The 23,096-nt window shown below is 41.6% G+C and overlaps 2 protein-coding genes across 2 annotated transcripts in view; both read right to left on the bottom strand.

Annotated features, from left to right (window-relative positions):
• The window catches only part of boka (BCL2 family apoptosis regulator BOK a), a 51,658-nt gene extending 36,007 nt beyond the window's left edge, over positions 1–15,651 (bottom strand). The window contains exon 1 of the mRNA XM_060835012.1: positions 15,589–15,651. The gene's annotated coding sequence lies outside the window, so the exon portion shown is untranslated. The remainder of the gene's footprint in view (positions 1–15,588) is intronic.
• Positions 15,652–15,734: 83 nt separating this feature from the next.
• pigx (phosphatidylinositol glycan anchor biosynthesis, class X) overlaps positions 15,735–23,096 on the bottom strand; it is a 23,909-nt gene continuing 16,547 nt past the window's right edge. The window contains exons 5-6 of the mRNA XM_060833963.1: positions 19,080–19,180; positions 15,735–15,818 (exon numbers count right to left, since the gene is read on the bottom strand). Of these exons, the coding sequence (XP_060689946.1) occupies positions 15,735–15,818; positions 19,080–19,180 (185 nt within the window). The remainder of the gene's footprint in view (positions 15,819–19,079; positions 19,181–23,096) is intronic.

Raw genomic sequence — 23,096 nt, 5'->3', positions numbered from 1 at the left:
TGTACTTCTGAACTGAATCCATTCTTTACAATGCCACATAACACAATGGAGATCATTTTCATTGTGAAGTGAGGACCTAGTATCCACTAGGAATGATGCAACGAGTCCCCCTATAACTACTGGGACATCAGGAACAGGCAAGATTCAGGAGGACAAGGCCAAGTAGGTTTTTACTCTTATTGGTTCTCTCACCAGCTGTCTGAGTCTGGCAGATATGGCCTTCAGGACTTAACCAATAGTCATGTTACCAAGCCATTCTTGATAATCAATATTGTAGCCTGGACCCAAAATATGTTCTATTCCTTTATTATCCTCAGTGTTTCTATCAATTGGTGTTCAGCATACAGGAGTATGGATTCATCCAGTAGATGTTAATCAGTAGGAGTTTCCCTTGCTCATATTTCATCTAATGCCACGAGTCTTATGGATTCTTGAGTCAATGTTGAGGAATTCCACCCCTGCTCCATGCTGCCACCTCTGGTGGATCTGTCCAGCTGCTGGTTAGGACATAGCTGGTTTTGGTATGAGATGAATCTGAACAGGCTGTTTCTTGAATATCTCAATTTTGCAAAGGTTTGTGCTGTCCTCAAGGAGGACATTGCCAGGATTAGTGGCTTGGGTGTAACCTCTTGGTGGCTGAAGAAAATACGAAGATCCAGTGCCAATTAAGAGTCAATCATATTCCTCCACAACTGAAGTCACATACTGGCCAGTCTGGGAAAGGACAATAAGTTCCTTAAAAGGATATTAATAAATCAATTTGATTTTCACAATAATCCATGAGCACTGGAGGTCATTACTATTTTAATAGCTTTTTATTAACATTTGCAAATTGCCATGGTAGTGCTTGAACTCAAATCTCTAAATCTTTAGTCTAAGTTTCTGGATTACAAATACAAGAACAAAACCATAATGCCACTATGCTGTGACACACAGAAACCTAATTGGAGATTTTTAAATATGAGGCTACAGTCTGCAAGAGATGGGGAAGAAGGGTGATAAAAGATAAAAATCTGCAAGTTTGAATTGTTTTACTATTGAAGAGATCAAAACTGAGGATTTAAATGAGGCTGGAAAATTTGACTAGCTTTGGATAGAGGAAGGAAGCTCCAGAGAACCACATTATGAAAATCAATTCAAGGATTAGAAATGATCATGCTGTAAAAGGAATAAGGAGCCTCTTCAGACTTGTTCTTAGAGAATAAGTAGACACTTTAAGGGGCCACTTAAATTACCCCTCACAGATGTACTTTTCAGTCATTTTAAATGTTAAATGGAGGATCTTTTCTGTTTGGAGTATAGGTTGGCTAACAAAGTAGTGTTTTGTCAATGCTGCTTTTATTTTCTGTCTCTCATGGGATTTTAACCATAGTCTGAGAAATACTGTGTTATTGAAATTTCAATAATCGGAATTGAGTTGCAAAGTCAAGTAATGCCTTTATCACACCTGTGGGGAACCAATACTGGACAGTCCAGGTGCTTCTCCACTGCTGTTCAAATTAGCACAATTGATATATGTTTTCATTGCCTATTTAATATTACATTGTAATTGATAAAGACATAGCACAATGGCCTGCAGTGGGCTGATAGTTGTGTTCCTGCACCGTAACTCCAATGCAGAGATTTGGTAATGTCATTCCAGAGACAGTAAAAAAAAATGCATGTATTCTGCGTAAAAGGTTTACAGGGGTTGGGGGCTGATTTGGAACCAATGTGACAATGGCCTTCTCAATTTCTTAATTAGTTCATTCTGCTTCATTGTTTCTCCATCATTGTTTGTATACGCTTCGAAATCCTGACTGGCATTCTAAAATCAGAGTCACTGAATGCTTACAGTTTGGAAGCAGGCCATTTGGCCCATTAATTCCACATCGACCCTCCAAAGAGCATCCCACCCAGGCCCACCCCTGTAACCCTGCATATCCCTGGACACCACGGGGAAATTTAGGTGGCCAATCCCCCTAATCTGCACATCTTTGGACTGTGGGAGGAAACCCACACAGGAATGGGAAGAATATTACAGAGTCGTCAGAGGGTGGAATCAAACCCAGGTCTTTGTCATTACCATGGATAACCACTGAGCCGCTGGGCCACCCGAACAAATCCAAATATTACATCTTCAATTTCAAGGACAATTCTGGCCTGTGGAAGTGATTTTGCAGATTTGTTGATGAATGACTAAACTATTTGTCCATTATAAATGAGGAACCCTCTAATCCTTGACATGCGGAAGCAGGGACAGAAACCTTAGAGCTTAAAAAGGTGGAATGAGCAGAGTGGGACATGGAGGTTTTTATTAGGATCAAGGGCATCAAAGGTAGAGCTGCAAGTAAGATTGAGTAGAATTGTTATTGCAAATACAGGACCAAAGAGCTCAATAATTAGGAGTGTGAAAGTGACCTGGTGAATTTTCATCTGGGGGACAGTAGGAAATTAGGGTTGGTCATGGGAAGAGGGATATGGTTGTAGAAGGTCACAGGCAAGTGATCACAGACAGCATTATCTGTGAATGATGCACAGGAGTAAAAAGACCATGAAGGATAATAAAATCGATGTGTGTCTCAAAAGTGGTGACAGGAGTTTATACAGACAGAGTGAACTCAGAGGAATTGAAGTAGCGGATGATGAACTTAAAACAAAAGCTGTTGGTTGCAAAGACAGGAATACTATGAAAATATTTAGGTCAAACTTGGTACTTGGACAATACCAAGTAAACTCATCTAATTATTGCCTGATCTGTCTAGTTTCAATTATCAGTAAAGTGATGGAAGATGTCATCAACCATGCTACCAAGGAACCCTGCTTAGCAACTGCCTACTCACTGATGCCCAGTTTGGGTTCTGCCAGGACCACTCAGCTCCTAACCTAATTTCAATCTTGTTTTAAACATGGATAAAAGAGCTGAATTCCAGAGGTGAGGTGAGTGACAGCCCTTGACATCAAAGGTTGTATTGGCTGAGTGTGACATCAAGGAGCCTAGCAAAATGGAATTAATGGAAAATCGGGAAAAACTCTGCTGGTTATACAAAGCAAGATAGTTGTAATTGTTGGATATCAGTCACCTCAGCTCCAAGACATCCCTGCAGGAGTTCCTCAGGGCATTGGCTGTGGCCCAACCATCCTCAGCTGCTTCGTCAATTACCTTCCCTCCATCATTAAGGTCAGAAGTGGGGATGGTCACTGATGATTGCACAATATTCAGCACCATTCATGACTCCTCAGATACCAAAGCAGTCCATGTTCAAATGCAGCAAAATTTGGACAATATCTAAGACTTGGGTTGAAAAATAGCACATAAAACATTCGTGCCACAAAAATGTCAGGCTATGACCATCTCCAATAAGAGATAATCTAACCACGACTGCTTGACATTCAATGGCGTTACCGTTGCTGAATCTCCCATTATCAAAATCCTGGGGGTTACCATTGACCAAAAATTCAACTCGACTCGCCACATAATTATTGCAGCTACGAGACTGGTCAAAGGCTCAGATTACTGCATCAAGTTACTCACCTCCTGACTCCCCAAAGCTTGCCCACCATTTGCAAAGCATAATTCTGAAGTGTGATGGAATACTTCTCACTTGCCTGGACGAGTGCAGCTCCAATAATAGTCAGGAAATTTGATATTATTCAGAACAAAGCAGCCCATTTGATTGACACCACATCCACAAATATCCACTCTATCTGCCACTGACGCTCAGTTGCAGCAGTGCGTTTTATCTTCAAAATGCACTATAGAAATTCACCAAAAATTCTTATACAACACTTTCCAAACTTTTGACCACTTTCACCTAGAAGGGCAGCAGACAGACAACAGGGAACAAGTGTATCTGGTGTATTTGGATTTTGATGAGGAGCTAAAAGAAGCATAGAGTGATAGAGATGTACAGCATGGAAACAGACCCTCCGGTCCAACCTGTCCATGCCGACCAGATATCCCAACCCAATTTAGTCACACCTGCCAGCACCTGGCTCATAGCCCTCTAAACCCTTCGTATTCATATACCCATCCAAATGCCTCTTAAATGTTACAATTGTACCAGCCTCCACCACTTCCTCTGGCAGCTCATTCCATACCCATACCACCCTCTGTGTGTAAAAGTTGCCCCTTAGGTTTCTTTTATATCTTTCCTCTCTCACCCTAAACTTATGCCCTCTTGTTCTGGACTCTCCGACCCCAGGGAAAAGACTTTGCCTATTTACCTCATTCAAAGACCTTAAATAATGCATGCAAGAGGTCATGTTTTATTATCTTAGTATCCTGCCTGAACAAAGAATATTAACCTAACATCTTCCCGGTTCTGTCTCCTTGAATTTGTATGACCCTATCCTGTAAAACACAGGAAAAAAATCAAATGTTTTATTCATGCCCTTCAATTTTGTAAACCTCTATAAGGTCACCCCTCAGCCTCCGACACTCCAGGGAAAACAGCTCCAGCCTCTCCCTATAGCTCAAATCCTCCAAGCCTGGCAACATCCTTGTAAATCTTTTCTGAACCCTCTCAGGTTTCACAACATCTTTCCGATAGGAAGGAGACCAGAATTGCATGCAATTTTCCAACAGTGGCCTCACCAATGTCCTGTCCAGCCGCAACATGCCCTCCCAACTCCTGTACTCAATACTCTGACCAATAAAGGAAAGCATACCAAATGCCTTCTTCACTCTCCTATCTACCTGGGACTCCACTTTCAAGGAGCTATGAACCTGCACTCCAAGGCCTCTTTGTTCAGCAACACTCCCTAGGATCTTACCATTAAGTGTATACGTCCTGCTAAGATTTGCTTTCACAAAATGCAGCACCTCGCATTTATCTGAATTAAACTCCATCTGCCAGTTCTCAGCCCATTGGCCCATCTGATCCAGATCCTGGTGTAATCTGAAGTAACCCTCTTCGCTGTCCACTACACCTCCAATTTTGGTGTCATCTGCAAACTTACTAACTGTACCTCTTATGCTCGCATCCAAATCATTTATGTAAATGACAAAAAGTAGAGGACCCAGCACCGATCCTTGTGGCACTCCACTGGTCACAGGCCTCCAGTCTGAAAAATAATCCTCCACCACCAGCCTCTGTCTTCTACCTCTGAGCCAGTTCTGTATCCAAATGGCTAGTTCCCCCAGTATTCCATGAGATCTAACCTTGCTAATCAGTCTCCCATAGGGAACCTTGTCAAATGCCATATAGATCACATCTACTGTTCTGCCCTCAATCTTTGTTACTTCTTCAAAAAGCTCAATGAAGTTTGAGACATGATTTCCCACACACAAAGTCATGCTGACTATCCCTAATCAGTCCTTGCCTTTCCAAATACATGTACATCCTGTCCCTCAGGATTCCCTCCAATAACTTGACCACCACTGAGGTCAGGCTCAGCGGTCTATAGTTCCCTGGCTTGTCTTTACTGCCCTTCTTAAACAGTGGCACCACGTTTGTCAACATCCAGTTTTCCAGCACCTCACCTGTGACTATCGATGATACAAATATCTCAGCAAGAGGCCCAGCAATCACTTCTCTAGCTTCCCACAGAGTTCTCGGGTACACTTGATCAGGTCCTGGGGATTTATCCACCTTTAACCGCTTCAAGACATCCAGCACTTCCTCTTCATTTTTACAATCCAGTTCAATGACTTGTATGAGGTGGCATTAGCAATGCATCCAAATTCACTAGGTGGACATTAGTGTGGGGAGGACATAAAGAAGCTGCTAAAGGATATGAATAGATTAAATGTGTGGGAAAGTATATTGTGAATGCAATATAATAGGAAAAAAATCTGAAAACATTGACTTTAGCACAAAAAAGTAGGAAAACAACCTTTCCAACCTTGCAAGTCTTAGAAATATCGGTATTGGCAAAGACTTGTATATCCTTGTACACATCATGAAAAGTTAACATGGAAGTACAGCAAGAAATTAGAAAACCAAATTTAGCTTTTATTGCAAAGGAATTGGAAAGGAAGAGCAGAAGGATAATTCTACATTGGTGGAGGGCCTTATTCAGTTCACATCTAGAGGACTGTTCACAGTTTTGTTCTCCTGATTGAAGGAAGGATAAATTACAAGGAAAGTTCATGAAACAGATACTGAGATGAGGTAGATTGAATGGACCAGGCTAAGTTTAGAAGAATGCGAAGATATATCATTGAAACATACAACTCTTAAAGGAGGATGTTTCTCGCAGTAGGAAGATGTAGAATAAAGGGTCATAATATCAGAATATTAACATGCCATTTAGAACTGAGACAAGGAAACATTTTTTTACTCAAAGGGTTGTAAATCTTTGGATTTATCAACCTTAAAGAGCTTTGAACATGGAGTATGTTCAAGACAAAGGATAACAGATTTTTGGATTCTAATGAAATCAAAAGATGTGGCATCAGAGTGGGAAGGTGGAGCTGAGGTAGTAAACCAATATGAATTTAATGAATGAAGAGCAAATTCAAATGGGCCAAATGTCCTATTTTTGTTCTATTTCTTATTGTCCTATGAAGTGACACCAAGACCAGATACTGGAATTAAGATGATCCAGCAGAGAGTTCACACTCTCAGACTCTGAAAACAGCAGCAAAATATAAGCTTCAAAGCAGTGGAGAAATGGACTATGACTCAGGTGAAACACATTTCTATTCAGGATGTATGCTGCAGCAAAATAGAGCTGAAAGCTAGTTTCAGGTTTATAGCTGTAGCATCTGCGTGTTACAGTGCAGAGGAGTGGAATCCAGTGGAACAGCATTGTTATCATTTTTAAGTACTTTTGTACAAAAAAGAAAAAAAATGTGAACAGTAGAAATAAAGACAATAACAGAATGAGAAATATGGAATGAAAGGAAAAACATCAACGTAGCATGAATTTCCTTAAAAGGAACTGAAAAGTGAGAAGATGCTCTTAAAAAACTATGTTTGAACTGCAGTAAAATTGAAATTGATGGCATTCAGGGCAAAACAATCCAACTGGCTGGAGTCATAGGTAACAGAAAGAAAGATTGTTACAGACCAATTACTTCAACCCCAGGACATTGCTGCAGAATTATTTCAGGGGAGTGTCCTAGGTCCAACCACCTTCAGCTACTTCTTCAATGGCCTTCTATCGCATAGTCAAAAGTGAAGACATTCACTGTTATTTTCAGAGAGTTCAGCTCAAATCACAATCTTTAAATTTCTGGCATCCATTTTATGAATCTGCTTCATTCTCTCCATAGCTTTCAAAATCTATCAACAATGAGGCTACCAAGACTGCAAACACTACCAAATGTGGCCACCATTGCTTTGCACAAATTCATTAGTAAAGTCTGTATTTCTGCACTTAACCACTTATGCTAAAGTTATCTGCTCCCCCTAACATCATCGTAATTATTTATTTGAATGCTGTTTATTCACATCCTACATTTCCTTTCCATTGAATGGCTGTTCCAAGTCTCCCAACTGCTATTAATTGTCATTCAACATAACTAAAGCTCCATTCATATTCCATTATTTTTTGTGGGATTTTGCCATGCCACAAAAAAAATTGGTGCTGGGTTAAGTCAGCATATGGTATAACTACATTTATTAGTTGAGGCGGAGTTTAAGAGTAGGGAGGTTATGCTGGAACTGTATAAAATGCTGGTTAGCAACAGCAAGAGTATTGTGTGCAATTCCAGAACTCACATTATAGGAGAGGTGTGAACGCACCTAAGAGTAGAACAGGAGATTTACTAGAATATTGCCTGAGCTGTGAAGTTTCAATATTGAAGAAAGATTTGACAGACTGTGCTTGTTTTCCTTAAAGCAGAGGAGATTGAGAGGGAACACAAGATATATTAAGCTAGAAGAAACCTTTCCCCTTGGAGTAGGGATCAATGACCAGGGTCATAGATTTATGGTAAGGGGCTGGATATTTAGAGGAGATGTGAGGCAAAAAAACATTTTCATCCAGAGGGTGATGGGAATCTAGAACACACTCTAGGTCGCAGAGTCAGAAATCCTCATAATGCAGAATGTCAAGGAAAACAAAGCTATGTGTCAAGTGCTGGAAAATAGGATTGGAATAGTTAGGTAGCTATTTTTCACCAGTGTGGACACAATAGGTCGAAAGGCATTCTTGTAACTGTCTTCCCAAAAGGGAGGAATGTGGAGGTGTGAGTTATCACTAAATATTTTTAAGTCTCAGTTAGTTAGATGCTTCATTGACAAGGGTGTGAAAGGATATAGAGGGCAGACAGAAAATTAGAGTTGTAACCACAGTAAAGTCAGCCATGAGAGGGCTGAATCAGATGAGTCTATGATACTGGAAACCCGGCCCAATGGCCCCTTTCGGCTCATAATAGTTTATGTTCATACATACGTATGTGTTACAACGACAGGCAGGATGTAAAGTATTTCATTGGCTATGAAGCACTTGAGTGTTCTATGAATTTGAAAGATGCTAAATAAATACAACCTCTTTTCTATTCCATGTCTTTCCTATGAGAGCAAAATAATGCATATTTTTCTATATTAAATTGAATGCGCTATCCCCCAGTTTGTCTGTTAGTCTTTCTTGGTGTTTGCCAAACCTTCTATTTAGTATCTTCGACAAACCTTCATATTCTCCTCCAAACTCAAATATATTGAGAACAGAAGTGAAGTCAGGGCTTATGGTTTACTATCTTTAGCCCTACCCAATCCAAGCTTCCTCAAAGTACAAAGAGATAAACTTAACAGGGAAGAGCTTTCATCTCTGTTTATAGAGAGCTTTAATAATGAGACTGTACAAGGACTAGAGTGGAAATCAGGTGTTAATAAAGGTTATAAAACAAATTATTTAAACCGAAAATGGGAATTTGGCAGGACTTGATTTATATCTCTGACAAAAATTCAGGAAATGAGAACAGAAATATGACCACGTGAATAAAATGATTTGTTTTTAGAATTCAAGTTACTCAGAGAAAGGCACAACTAACAACTCATGACTGATTACAGGGACTTCTATTGGAAATTTGAGGTGGAGCAAAAAAAAGGAAGCTTGAACATTGGCAAGCTTTAAGGAACCACAGTGCAAAGGGAAAGGAAAACACTACTGACAAGCTCTTGAACTGATTGAGAAATATATCAATAGCAAGTCTCAGTATAAGTGATCCAGCTGATAACTCTCAGGCAGTTTGGCTGATGAAGCACTTTGCAAACTTGAGTACTGAACCCCACTGAGACAGGGCAATCAGACTTCCCTCATTTATCAAGGAGACATATGTAACAATGATGTGCATGTAGAACTCAAAACATAGCAACATCCTGACAGCTGTTACTGAAGAAGCAATAACTGAATCAAAATGGACATGAAGTCATCATAAATCATCAGGAACTACCAACCTGAACCAATGTTTAGAAATATGCTTCATCACTGAAGATCAAATCCAATGGAGGTATAAATGTTAGAAGAGTTGTGATGATATGTCAAAAGATTTATTAAAGAGCATGCTGAGGACAGACAAGTGGGCAGGTGAGCAGGAGACTGTTAAAATGACCAGCTACGGGAAGGTCAGGGTCATGCATATGCATGAACCAGAGGTGTTCAGCAAAGCGGTCATCCAGTCTGCGTTTGGTTTTTCCAATGTAGGGTCGCTTTCACACCATCCTTGTCAGCAAACCAAAAGGAGTTTACCTGGACCCACTCCTGAATAACCTCATCCCTCTCCCACAGCCTTTCTCATGCAATCGCAGGAAATGCAACAGTTTGTCTGCCCTAACCAAGTCCAGCAACATTCCTTTTACTAGAAACACTTGTTTCAACCGATACGGGTGTGAGGTCGAGCCCCTCCAATAATGAACTGACACACAAACCTCAAATCGGTCATGATGGGAGTAGAGGCTCTCTTCTAATAATAATTAAATCCAAAACACCCAGAGACATTCAGCTGTCCCCTCATAATCTGTTAACGTGGGTCAAGAGGTAAGAAACTCCCTGCCACTTTATAAGTTCCACTTACATAAACCCAATTAATAAAGAAAGCAATAAACTAAAACTTAATCTCTCCAAATTCGCAAAGTTTATGTCTTTGTTTTTATCTCCAACCTTCCTTCTGTTGATCTCATGTCACAATCATCCCTCTGATGATTCCTCTGAGAGAATTTTGAGCTGGAAATATTGTGGTACCTTTGATGGGTCTTTTTAGAGAGCTTAGTAACTTTGCGTGAAAGCCAGGTTTGTGTCTCAGATGGTGAACTTGCTTTCGCTGCAGCTTAAGTTTGGCTCTCCCTTCAGATGGCAGGTGGTTGTCTGCTATTTTTCAAAAATCCCAGTTTTACATACTCCTCTATGACACATTAAATTCTTATAATTTGATTGGCTTCCTGGTGTCAAAACAATCCATTTTAAATTCAATTGGTCCTTAGTCTTCAAGTGTCTTGTCAAATTAATCGGCTGAATTTAAACTGTTGTCTTGGTAAAAATGTTACTTGGCTGTTTGATACAAAAGGTTTCAATTTGGATGCTCTCTGCACTTTAAACTGCTGTTCAGATGTCCATTTTCAAATCTCTAAACACCGAAAAGAACATCATCTCTTAAAGGGATGTTGCAATGCTTTCCCTCCATTTTACAATTTTACTATTTTTACATATTAACTTCGTGACAGAAACCATCATGTTTGCTGCTCACAAGGTCACACTGCAGTCTCCACTCTACTGGGGACATCAAAAGCATGTTTACTGAATACCTATGTTCAATCCTCAAGCATGGTCCTGACCTTCCAGTCCACTGCCATTTCAAAACACCATCTTGTCCTACTGCTCACATTCGCTGCAATGTTCCAGTGACGCCCAACACAAGTTGGTGGAACAGCACTTCATTTTATATTTAGACACTTCATAGCTTTCTGGACTCAACATTTAAGTTTCACAACCTGTAATCATGAGCTCTATTCTGGTTTCCACTCACCCCAACTACCACCACTCTAGCTTCTTGTTTCCATGATTTTGAATCAGCATAGTTGACCCATCCTGCTATTAACAGCTACTCTGGATCAATGTTACTTCTTTACAACTATTACTATACCCGTGGCTTTTTGTTATGTAACAAAGCTGAACTCTAACCTTGTTCACTGTCTAACCTTCCTCTGACCTTTCCATTATGCCACTTTCTTAATCCCTACCTTTTTCTATAGTATACAGTTTTCCATCTCTTTTCAGTTCCAAGCAGACCAGGTCTGGGGCTAGGAACCTTGTAATTAGTAACTTATTTCCTGACTCACCAAAGCTTGTCCCACCACCTACAAGGCACAAGTGAGGACTGTAACGGAATAGTCTTTATTTGCCTGGATGAATGCTGCTCCAACACAACTCAGGAACTATTCAAGACACAGCAGCCCATTTGAATGGGATCACATTCACTCCCTCCACCAGCAATGCTCAGTAGAAGCATCTCTGAATAAAGAAACAGATGCACAGCAGAATTTTACCAAAGCTCCTCAGACAGCACCTTCCGAATCCATAAGTACGACAATCCAGAAGCACAAGAGCAGCAGATACATAGGAACATCACTACCTGTAAGTTCCCCTCCACTGTGACATGGAAATGTACCGCTGTTCTTTCACTGTCACTAAAATTAAAAATCTTGGAATCTCTGCCAAAGGAGCATTATGCTTCTACCTACACACGGATTGCAGCAGTTCAAGGCGGCAGGTCACCACCACCTTCTCAAGAGAAATTAGTGATGGTCCAGCTAGTCTCTCACACACACTTGTGTTAAAATCTGTTTCTCCATTCGTAGATGCTGCTAGACCTGCTAAGTATCTCTAAGGCTTCCTATTTGTATTTCCGATCTTCAGCATCTGCAGTATTTTGCGTTGTTGTTGAGGCAGTATGTGTAGATATTTTCAGATCAACTTGTTCAGAGATGTTATGACTCACCTCTGGAGCTGTGGGACTTGGATCTATGCCTCCTGGCTCAGAGTTAAGGATATCATCACTGTTCTTCAAAAGTATATTCCAGCTGTTTAGTGTTATAGACCATATTATTATTTAATCCATATTAGGTTAGGAAACTGAAGATGGGAAGAGAGCCCACACAATTCAGATGTAGATTCTGAGTGTGTTGGGAAGAGCCGGTTATTCCATCCACCTGTCTTTGCACAAATGAGTTTCTATTTCAGCTCTAAGCATAGTGGTGGAGAGTTAAGTGCAGCAAGTCTCATGCCAAACACCATTCTGCGCACAGCTATCAAAGTGGCCTCAGAAGAGCAGACCATCAAGGACCGGTTGATGTTCAGTTAATTGACCCCTCAGGAGACCCTGGGAAGCAGACAAAGAGAACACGACCTATATAGTTCAGATTTCAGAAGTAACTTTATTCACAAAACACTTAATTTGTTACTTAATTAGCAAATTTAGAAAAAAAGCACGGCAAATATCTCTCAGGATACTACCTTTTCGATAACAAGTAGGAGAGGACTAGGGGAAAGCGCATGTAAAAAACTTGGCCATTATAGCCATGTACAACTGATTTAGCAAGTCCAAAATGCAGAAAATATAATATGTGCAGCTGTTAAATTATTTTGTTGCATTAGTGCAAAAATTGCCTGAGGTCTTTCAGGCAGGACTTTTTGAACATTATGGGACAGTGAAATTGGTAGTTCAACAGGTCTTTCCTGTCTGGTCTCAAGTATCTGGCATTCATGTGAAGACATTCTCCAAACACAAGAAATATTTGAGAAATGTTAAGTGACTTCCTTAATGTCTGAAATCCTCAATTCCACTAGGCTGCTATTTACAGCCATTCTGAACATCAAGAAAATTGATATATAGCAGATTGAGAATGCCAGAGAATCTGTACCGGGTGGTTTAAAGAACATTTATCTAGTTCTGTACTTTTGTCTGACAAAACTTTGAATTCTGGCTGCACAGACAAGTTTTCATGAACTTAACAGTGACTTTAATTATTCCTTTTTAGACTAGATCATGGAACGTTTACAGTTTTTTTCCCCTTCCCAATCTTTCCACTGTAAATCTGGCAGAAGATCAGCACAAATATGCAGAAAAATTATGAAAACAGCTTTTTCCTCCAAAGTTTGCCTGCAACTAACCAATGGCACTAGATAAAAGCTTATGTGGCAGTAAATGAAAATGCCAGACAATTTTATTGCAGATTCTCTTAATTAGCTGCGTAACTTCAATAAAAATTTAAAAATCCCATCCATTAACAGAGTTTAATCAATCAACAATGCTGGCTGAGCGAAAGAACCGGAGTGCATTCCAAGCATGTGTTCCCTCCTTATGTATCAGAAATAGACAGTGAAACGTGCAATTTGTGGAATGTGCATAGGAAGATAAACAGACCAGTTCTTTTTGCTGTACCTAATTTGAGAGAAAGAAATGTTCTTGTTGCCTTTCTTTAAACATAGCAAGTTGCTGTGATCTGTAATGTATTGCTTGGAAGGGTGGTAAAAGCAGATGTAAGGATTTGGAAAAATAGTACAGATCCAAAGAGATTTGGGTCCAAGTGCACAGTTCCTTAAAATGCAATGATCAAGCAGTAAAATACTCAAAAGAATGAGGGAGCATTGACCTTTATATCTAAAGGAATAAGTACAAGGGAATAGAAGTCCTTTGAGTACAGCAGTTGGGAAGTCATGTTCAGGTTGTACAGAATATTGGTGAGGTCTCTTCTGGAGTATTGTATCCAGTTCTGGTCACCCTTTCAGAGCAAGGATAATATTAAGCTAGAGAGAGTTCAAAAGAGATTTACTAGAATGTTGCTGGGTATGACAAGATACAAGTTAAAAAGAAAGACTGGATAGGCTGGGACTTTTTTTCATTGGAGCATAGGAGGTATAAAATCACGAGGGGTATAGGGAGGGTTAGTGGTAGGTGTCTTTTCCTTAAGATGGGGTATTTCATGACAGGGGACATATTTTTAAGGTGAATGGAGAAAGATTTTAAAAACATGATGGGCAATTTCTTTTAAAAATAGAAGGTTGCTCACACATGGAATGAATCTCCTGAGGAAGTGGTGGATGTGGGCACAGTTGCAACATTTAAAAACAACACCTAGATAAATACATGAACAGGAAAAGTTTGGAGGAATACACGCCAAAAGCAGACAGGTGGTACTAGTTTAGTTTGGGATTATGTTCGGTGTGGACCGGCCTGAAGGGTCTGTTTATGTGCTGTATGACTCTACAAGCATAATTCAGTTCGACAAAGCCTAATCAGACCACACTTCTGAATATTGTGACCATCACAGCTTAGGAAGGATCAACTTTCCTTGGTGAGAGTGCAGTGCAAATTTAGCACATAAAGGTTTAAAATTTTAAGAGAAATTATACACTCTTATTTTCTGGAATTGAGAAGATTGAATGTTGATTCAAGTGAAGTTTAAAGATATTTAGGAAAACAGAGAGACATAGAGAAACTATTTATCCTAGCTGGAGTCCAGGGTAAGGGCATAATCTAAAACTTACAGCCAAAACTTCTAGGAGTGAAATTGAGAAACACTTCCACACACAAGGGTTACAGGAGTTTGGAACTCTTGTAAGGGTGTAGATCAGCTGTCATCTCAACAAACAGCCAAACAAGTTTGAGGAATTGAATGGCTTACTCATTTTTATATAGATACTTAAAGGAAACAAAGTTACATAGCTATGAGGTGACGGACTTTAGGCTCAATCTACAAACTTATTATCTTTTATGTGTGAGCCAAGTCCTGCGTGCTCTTTAAATAAAGCAATAGGAAAAAAATATCTAATCTTACACTTTTAGTTTTATTCTAGCAGTAAGTGGATAAAGTACACAGAGCTCTGGGTCTAAACCTTTCTGTCCCTGACAAACTACTCAGTCAGTCAGTTCAGAAAGAACAAAAGACGTATATCTGTCCCTGATACAGTCTTTTATACCATAGAAAACATCATACCATCACTCAAGTGAAATTGCCTTCTAATTGGCTGTTGCTCTGCCTCCATTCCCCACCTCCTCGCATTTCCGGCTGTCCGACCTCACGTGATCTTCCCTTTTCGGAGACAAAGGACCACCATGCGGCCTCCTTTCGAGCACGAAACGGCAGTCTCGCCCACTTCCGGGGCGCAAAACGGCAGATCACGTGACCTCCCAGAGTGCGAAACAGGGAGACCACGTGACCGTGCCCGCGTTTCAGAGCATCACGTGATCATCCTCTGCGCGCGCATCAGAGGACCACGTGACCTCCGAGCGCCGAGGACACGCCCCTCAGACTCGACAGTTTAGTTTCCAGGTAAGTTTTTTATATATATATTTACAGAGGAGAGAACAGTGATAGCTCCATCAAAATGCTGACTTAAATACAATGGGCCAAATGAACTCTGGTTTTGAATAAATCTATCCTTCATACACAGAGCAATTCCACTACTCTCTGCTACCCTTAGTGATATATTCCAAGCACATGGGAATGCTAAAACAGCGCAGAGCTGCATGTACTTTGCACTAACATGCATGTACAAGATGATTGAAGAATTCAAGTTGATACAATATTAACTTCATTGGATGTAGATTTGCTGGAACTACTGAGTGTACGTATTAATTAATTAATATATATAAAGGGGACGCCACTGCAATGAGTTATTCCAAACAATTCCAATAAAATCCAAGACTGAAAATCTCACCTTTTACTGGAATTTCATCCAGTCTTCAAACTCGCCATGTATCCACACAGCTCTGATAAGCAGGCTACAGCACAGAATGGTAACAAGCAGCGTTGCAGTGACCACAGCCAATACATGTTTCTTCTGTCCAACAGGAACCTGTAGTGTTAGGGATTCCACAACCTACAAAAAGGAGGAATTGTGATACCCAGCAACCCGAGACAGGAAGTGATCCTGCGACTTGGCAATCTCTAAGACAGAGGACAGTCACAACACATCCATACTTAATAAACACATGCTCTAAAGTTCAAATACAAGTATTCCAATATGACAGCAGTTCTTTTTAAGAATAACACAACATTAACTTCTGTACAACAAACAAATGAAAGATAGTTAATTGCATAAAAAATAAATTCCCAAAGTCGGAGACCCAATTCCTGATGGAGTCCTGTTTGAAACAGCAGAGATAGGACCTGGCACAGAACCCAGTAAGTTCAATATGTGTCTTTTCTTTATTCTTTCATAGGAGGTGGGCATTTTTGGCTAAGACAGCATTTATTACTCATTCCTAATTATCCCTAAATTAATGGTGATGAGCTGTCTTCTTGAATTGTTGCAGTCTTTGGGATGTAGGTCCAGGATTACAACCTAGTGACAGTGAAAGGAATGGTGATATAGCTTTAAGTTAGGATATGTGGCTTGAAGGAGAACTTGCAAGGGATGATGTCCCCATGGATCTACTGCCACTGTCCTTCTAGTTGTTAGAAGTCATGGGTTTGGAAGATATTATCAAAATAATGAATGATGCAAAGTACATCTTGTAGTTAGAACACACTGCTGCCACTGTGCATTGGGAAATGTTAAAGTTAGTGGATGGGGTGCCAATTAGGTGGCATGCTTTGTCCTGGTGGTGCTGTTTTCGTAGAAAGTGGAGTTTTGAATAACTACACGGTTATGGGAGGATATCCAAGGCATGTATTATCTGCATCACAAAACTGGCTTGGGATCTATTACTATTTCTCAAAATCACAACATCTTCCAATTAAGAAAATAATAATGGTGCAAGCATGGACTTCTTGGCCCTCATCACTACCTTAATCTTGATCTGTTCCCCTCTCAGATATTCAAACAGTGGAATCTGAGTAGGCAACGGAAAATCAAGAAATGAATGAAGACAGAGATACTGTAATTCAGTCTCACAGTTGTAGGTGCCAAGTTAAATGCCTACGCAGTTTGTAGTTTTAGACCATAAGACCATAACTCAGATTCAGAGTAGGTCAGTTAGCCCAGAATTCACTCCACCTTTCAATGTGATTATAACTAATCTTATTATCCTTAATTCCACTTCCTTGTCTTATCCTCATAACCCCTGATTTCCTTACTGATTAAAAATCTGTCAATGTCAACCTTGAATATATTTAACAATCCAGTCTCAATAGCCCACTGCCGTAAAAAATTCCACAGATTCACTATCCTCCAAGTGAGGAATTCCTCAAATTTGTTTTAAATGGGTGACCTATTCCTTTGAGAATATGCCATCTGGTCTAAGAAGCTCTCAAAAGGGTAAACAACCATTCCATCTTTACTCTGTGAAGCCCATTAATAATCTATATGTTTCAGTAATTTTGCCTCTTATTTTTCTCAATTCTGGTAAGTGTAACCCCAAATTACCCAACTTCTCGTTGTAAGAAAAAACCCTCCACACCGAGAATCAACCTACTGAACCTTCTCTGGGCTGCCTCCAATGCCAGTACATCTTTCCTTAGATAAGGACACTCCTAAATTACTCTGCTGCAGTTTTCAGCAGTCTTTCTCTGTTTAAATAATATTCTTCCTGCCAAAGCATACAAGCTCACAATTTCTCACATTACATTTGTCAGGTTTTTGCACAGGTTGCAAAGTTTTAACTTGCTTATATCCCTTGTAGACTCTGTCATCTTAACTCCTTGAATTCCCACCTATATTTGGTGTCATTGGAGGAGAGGATAGAAATGACATCTAATTCTGGTAACACAGTAGGTACAAGTACCTTCTAAACAGAGGGAAAAAACACACTGGTAGCAACTGAACAAAGATGAAATGGCATACTAGTTCTGGGACACATTGAAAATACTGATGATTACTTTATTGGGCCAGACTACTTAAGCACAAAAGTGCTCCACTAATCGGAAAGCCTGCACTCACTGTTAAGGAGCTTGGAGGAATTCAGCACCACCTTGGGACAACTTGGTTTAAAGCCCCATTTTCCCAAATGGAACGGGAAGTGGTGTTGTGTCAGGGGAGGCCACAATCCACCAATGCAACACTAGGATCAACTGTGATGTAGTGTCTTAAGGCCAATGTCTCAACATCCACTACAGCACAAGCAGCAGCCACCTGAGTATTGCAGTATCAAAATGCTGTCTAGCTACCTCACTTGTTGCCATGGAAACTCAGATTTCTGTCATCATGGTTCTTGATGCCAATACACAAAGGGTGCCATATTAACAGCATTCCTGCAATTTATTCTACATTAGATTTGCTCCCTGAAGAATCTCTGCAGATACAACCTCCTGTTAGGAGACCTTCTCCCCATTCTTCTCCCTCTGTTAGCAGCTTTACCTACTGTGCAGTCTCTGCACACATTCTCCTGTTCAATGCCAAGATGAAATACACAAAAGCCATCCATGTCTAAAAGGAACTGATTTGTCCACAAAACTTTTAATTACCAGAAACAAATTTCAATCATATGAACAGAAATATGAAAAGGACCAAAAATATGTAGAATCGCAGCAACAGCCAGAATAAATAGCAACTGATCTCTTTATATTGTGTTTGCATGAGTGCATATGTGTGTGTATGCATGTATTTGTCTGCTGCACCTGTGTGTCTGTCATAACATCATTTTTAGCTGCACAAGGGCAAGAGAAGTCATTGTCTGGACCTTGGTGTTCCAAATGGCAGTGCTGATGTCAATTCAACATTGCACACTGATTAACACCATGACCTGCCCACTCTGCATAGATCTGGCAAACATTAGGCAGAGCTGGCCACCCCATTTCAGGGATATGGTAGCTGGTACACTTCATAACAAAATTGTCATTTTGGAACCCTTATCACTTTCTCTACTTATCAAGAAAATTTTGAATAGCTACCTTAAATTAAATTCAAGGAAATGCAAGAGGGTTTTAAAAAAAAGGGTTGCCAAGAATGTGAACAGATTACTGGGAAAGGTGATTTCAGGAATTTTAAGCAATTTCAAGATGACAAAATCAGACTGGTTCTCAAATACAAATGATCTGTTGTGGATGGACAAGCTATACAGACCGAAGCTCTTCCCTTAACTGAAATATGTTATAAAGTAACATGTAATAGGAACATTACAATTATATTTATATGAAGTATTATTGGTTGTATCTTAAGTCCAATAAGTAAATGACAATTTTGTTTTATTCCCCAACAAAAAATACAAACAAAATACAGATTCACCTGCAAAAATATGGTGATATTTCTTTAAAAAGTTACCTACTTACATTCTGATAGTTAACATTCAGCCAGATACAGATACTGTGATTACTTGCTGAGCAGGGAGCCTGTGTTACACCAAGTTTCCAACTTTCCGGTAATGGACTATCTAAAAAGAGACGAAAGTGAATAAGAGGTGGTGATCCTCCTTTCAAATCAGAATTTGATTTACCAAACAGATTACCATAGAAATCATAGAATCCCTACAGTGTGGAAACAGTCCATTTGGCCCAACAAGTCCGCACCAACCCTCCAAAGAGTAACCCACCCAGACCCATTCCCCTACCCGAATACTCTATATTTCCCCTGAGTAATGCACCTAACCTACATATCTCTGAAGACTGTGGTCAACTTAGCATGGCTAATTCACAGAAGCTGCACATCTTTGCACTGTGGGAGGAAACCGAAGCACCTGGAGAAAACCCATGCAGACATGGGGAGAATGTGCAAACTCCACACAGTCACACAAGGCTGGAATTGAAATCAGATCCCTGGGCTGAGAGAGCAGAGCTAACCACTGAGCCACCATGCCACCCCATTAGATTACACCTTTTGAAATTTCAAAGATTGAACGGCATTCTTATTGGAACTTAAAAGATTCTAGGTCAGACCAGACAGCATGGGTATTGACTGATACTTATTCTTGTGGGGGAGACCAGAACTAGAGGATGTAGTCCAAAAAAGTATTTTAAAGATCTCCCTTTTAAAAAGTTTCAGCTGTTTGCATTGGAACGAGTTGCTTCCTTGCTAGCATGCTGACAGAAAAAGAAAGAAGCAGTTACAATGCAGGAGAATTCTAGCTGCAGTGCCAAAGTGATCATGATCACCAGCAGGTTATAAGAGAGAGCAAGTGCATGACAGAGAGCGTTGATGGGTGGGTAGGACTGTCAGAAGTTAAACTAGTCAAGAAGAGGTAGTTAGGTCACAAGGGTACTTGGATCACAGAAGATAGGTAGTGTGACCAGACAGGACATTGGAAAGGGTGGGGAGGAGTTGTTGAGGGATGGTCAGGAATATAATCTCTTTAGGTATAGTCAGGCTGTTAAGGTAGAGCAGGGGTGGTTTAATTGAATAATTACCCAGGAATTAGGCAAGCATATTTCTGTCTAATATTTCCTGGATAAATATCAATGTAGGTGCATTGGAACTGTGAGATACCTCCAACTTTAACTCAGGCGTTTTCCAAAGCGTCCTAGGGAGCATTGGAATTTCCCACGAAGTAGAAATTTCTTGAGCAATTCCCATGGAATTAATGCATCAGGACCTCGACAGGGTCCTAACACGCATCTCCAATTACACATCCAGTCTCTGATGTAATCATTTTTAAAGCGAAGGTTTATTTTTTAAAAAATAAAAGGAATTAAGGAATATGGTGAAAACGTGGGTGAGTGGAGCTGAGTCCATGAAAAGATTGGCCATGATCTTATCAAGTTGAAGGGCTATACTGAGAAAGTGTGGAGTCTAAAATGTAACACATTTGCTGCAGAGAATGCAGAAAAGTGCTTGTTCAAAGGAATTGGGGGCATGTGTTCTTAGTGTCAATGGATTGGTGTAAATAAGGTGATAACATTTGTTCACTTGTGGAATGGGTAAAAAATGAGGTCTGCAGATGCTGGAGATCACAGCTGAAAATGTGTTGCTGGTTAAAGCACAGCAGGTTAGGCAGCATCCAAGGAACAGGAAATTCGACGTTTCGGGCATAAGCCCTTCATCAGGAATGAGGAGAGTGTGCCAAGCAGGCTAAGATAAAAGGTAGGGAGGAGGGACTTGGGGGAGGGGCGATGGAGATGTGATAGGTGGAAGGAGGTCAAGGTGAGGGTGATAGGCCGGAGTGGGGTGGGGGCGGAGAGGTCAGGAAGAAGATTGCAGGTTAGGAGGGCGGTCCTGAGTTGAGGGAACCGACTGAGACAAGGTGGGGGGAGGGGAAATGAGGAAACTGGAGAAATCTGAGTTCATTCCTTGTGGTTGGAGGGTTCCCAGGCAGAAGATGAGGCGCTCTTCCTCCAACCTTCGTGTTGTTGTGTTCTGCCGGTGGAGGAGTCCAAGAACCTGCATGTCCTCGGTGGAGTGGGAGGGGGAGTTAAAGTGTTGAGCCATGGGGTGGTTGGGTTGGTTGGTCCGGGCGGCCCAGAGGTGTTCTCTGAAGCGTTCCGCAAGTAAGCGGTCCGTCTCCCCAATATAGAGGAGGCCACATCGGGTGCAGCGGATGCAATAGATGATGTGTGTGGAGGTGCAGGTGAACTTGTGGTGGATATGGAAGGATCCCTTGGGGCCTTGGAGGGAAGTGAGGAAGGAGGTGTGGGCGCAAGTTTTACATTTCCTGCGGTTGCAGGGGAAGGTGCCGGGAGTGGACGTTGGGTTGGTGGGGGGTGTGGACCTGACGTCACGAAGGGAGTGGTCTTTGCGGAACGCTGATAGGGGAGGGGAGGGAAATATATCCCTGGTGGTGGGGTCCGTTTGGAGGTGGCGGAAATGACGGCGGATGATACGTTGTATACGGAGGTTGGTGGGGTGGTAGGTGAGAACCAGTGGGGTTCTGTCTTGGTGGCGGTTGGAGGAGCGAGGCTCAAGGGCAGAGGAGCGGGAAGTGGAGGAGATGCGGTGGAGGGCATCGTCGATCATGTCTGGGGGGAATCTGCGGTCCTTGAAGAAGGAGGCCATCTGGGCTGTGCGTTGTTGGAACTGGTCCTCCTGGGAGCAGATGCGGCGGAGATGAAGGAATTGGGAATATGGGATGGAGTTTTGGAGACGAAGGAATTGGGAATATGGGATGGAGTTTTGGAGACGAAGGAATGTGTGGCAGTACTTCCTTCTCATGCCGGAGGCACATATTTCACAACAGAATGTAAAATAACTAAATTGCTGGATTATATCAAAGACTCTTAACAAGACTCATACTCAATAAGAACTGGTAGTTTAATAAACCGAGTGGAATATGTACGTAATAGAACAACCCTGACACATTTTCACGTATACCACACTCAGCAGATTTGAATTTATGAAGCTCACCTCCCTCATCTTGACAGTGCTGGAATGTGAATAGGAGAAAGTGAGGACTGCAGATGCTGGAGATCAGAGCTGAAAATGTGTTGCTGGAAAAGCACAGGAGGTCAGGCAGCATCCAAGGAGCAGGAGAATTGACGTTTCGGGCATGAGCCCTTCTTCAGGAATGAGGAAAAAGTGTGCCAAGCAGGCTAAGATAAAAAGGTAGGGAGGAGGGACTTTGGGGAGGGGCGTTGGAAATGCGATAGGTGGAAGGAGGATAAGGGGAGGGCGATAGGCCGGAGTGGGGGTGGGGACGGAGAGGTCAGAAAGATGATTGCAGGTTAGGAAGGTGGTGCTGAGTTTGAGGGTTGGGACTGAGACAGGGTGGGGGCTGGGTGGCGGGGGGAGGAGGGAATGACGAAACTGGAGAAATCTGAGTTCATCCCTTGTGGTTGAAGGGTTCCCAGGCGGAAGATGAGGCGCTCTTCCTCCAGCCGTCGTGTTGCTATGTCTGGCGATGGAGGAGTCCAAGGACCTGCATGTCCTCGGTGGAGTGGGAAGGGGAATTGAAGTGTTGAGCCACGGGGTGGTTGGGTTGGTTGGTCCGGGCGTCCCAGAAGTATTCACTGAAACATTCCGCAAGTAGGCGGCCTGTCTCCCCAATATAGAGGAGGCCACATCGGGTGCAGCGGATGCAGTAAATGATGTGTGTGGAGGTGCAGGTGAATTTGTGGCAGATACGGAAGGATCCCTTGAGGCCTTGGAGGGAAGTAAGGGGGGAGGTGTGGGCACAAGTTTTGCATTTCTTGCGGTTGCAGGGGAAGGTGCCGGGAGTGGAGGTTGGGTTGGTGGGTGGTGTGGACCTGATGAGGGAGTCACGGAGGGAGTGGTCTTTTCGGAATGCTGATAGGGGAGGGGAGGGAAATATATCCCTGGTGGTGGGGTCCGTTTGGAAGTCGCGGAAATGACGACAGGTAGGAGGGGCGGGGCTTAAGGATAGAGGAGCGGGAAGTGGAGGAGATGCGGTACAGAGCATCGTC

Source organism: Hemiscyllium ocellatum, chromosome 13, assembly GCF_020745735.1.
Source record: "Hemiscyllium ocellatum isolate sHemOce1 chromosome 13, sHemOce1.pat.X.cur, whole genome shotgun sequence".
NCBI classification, from domain to species: Eukaryota; Metazoa; Chordata; class Chondrichthyes; order Orectolobiformes; family Hemiscylliidae; genus Hemiscyllium; species Hemiscyllium ocellatum.
The sequence above is the reverse complement of the archived record's forward strand: the minus strand, read 5'-3'. Positions and strand labels throughout refer to the sequence as shown.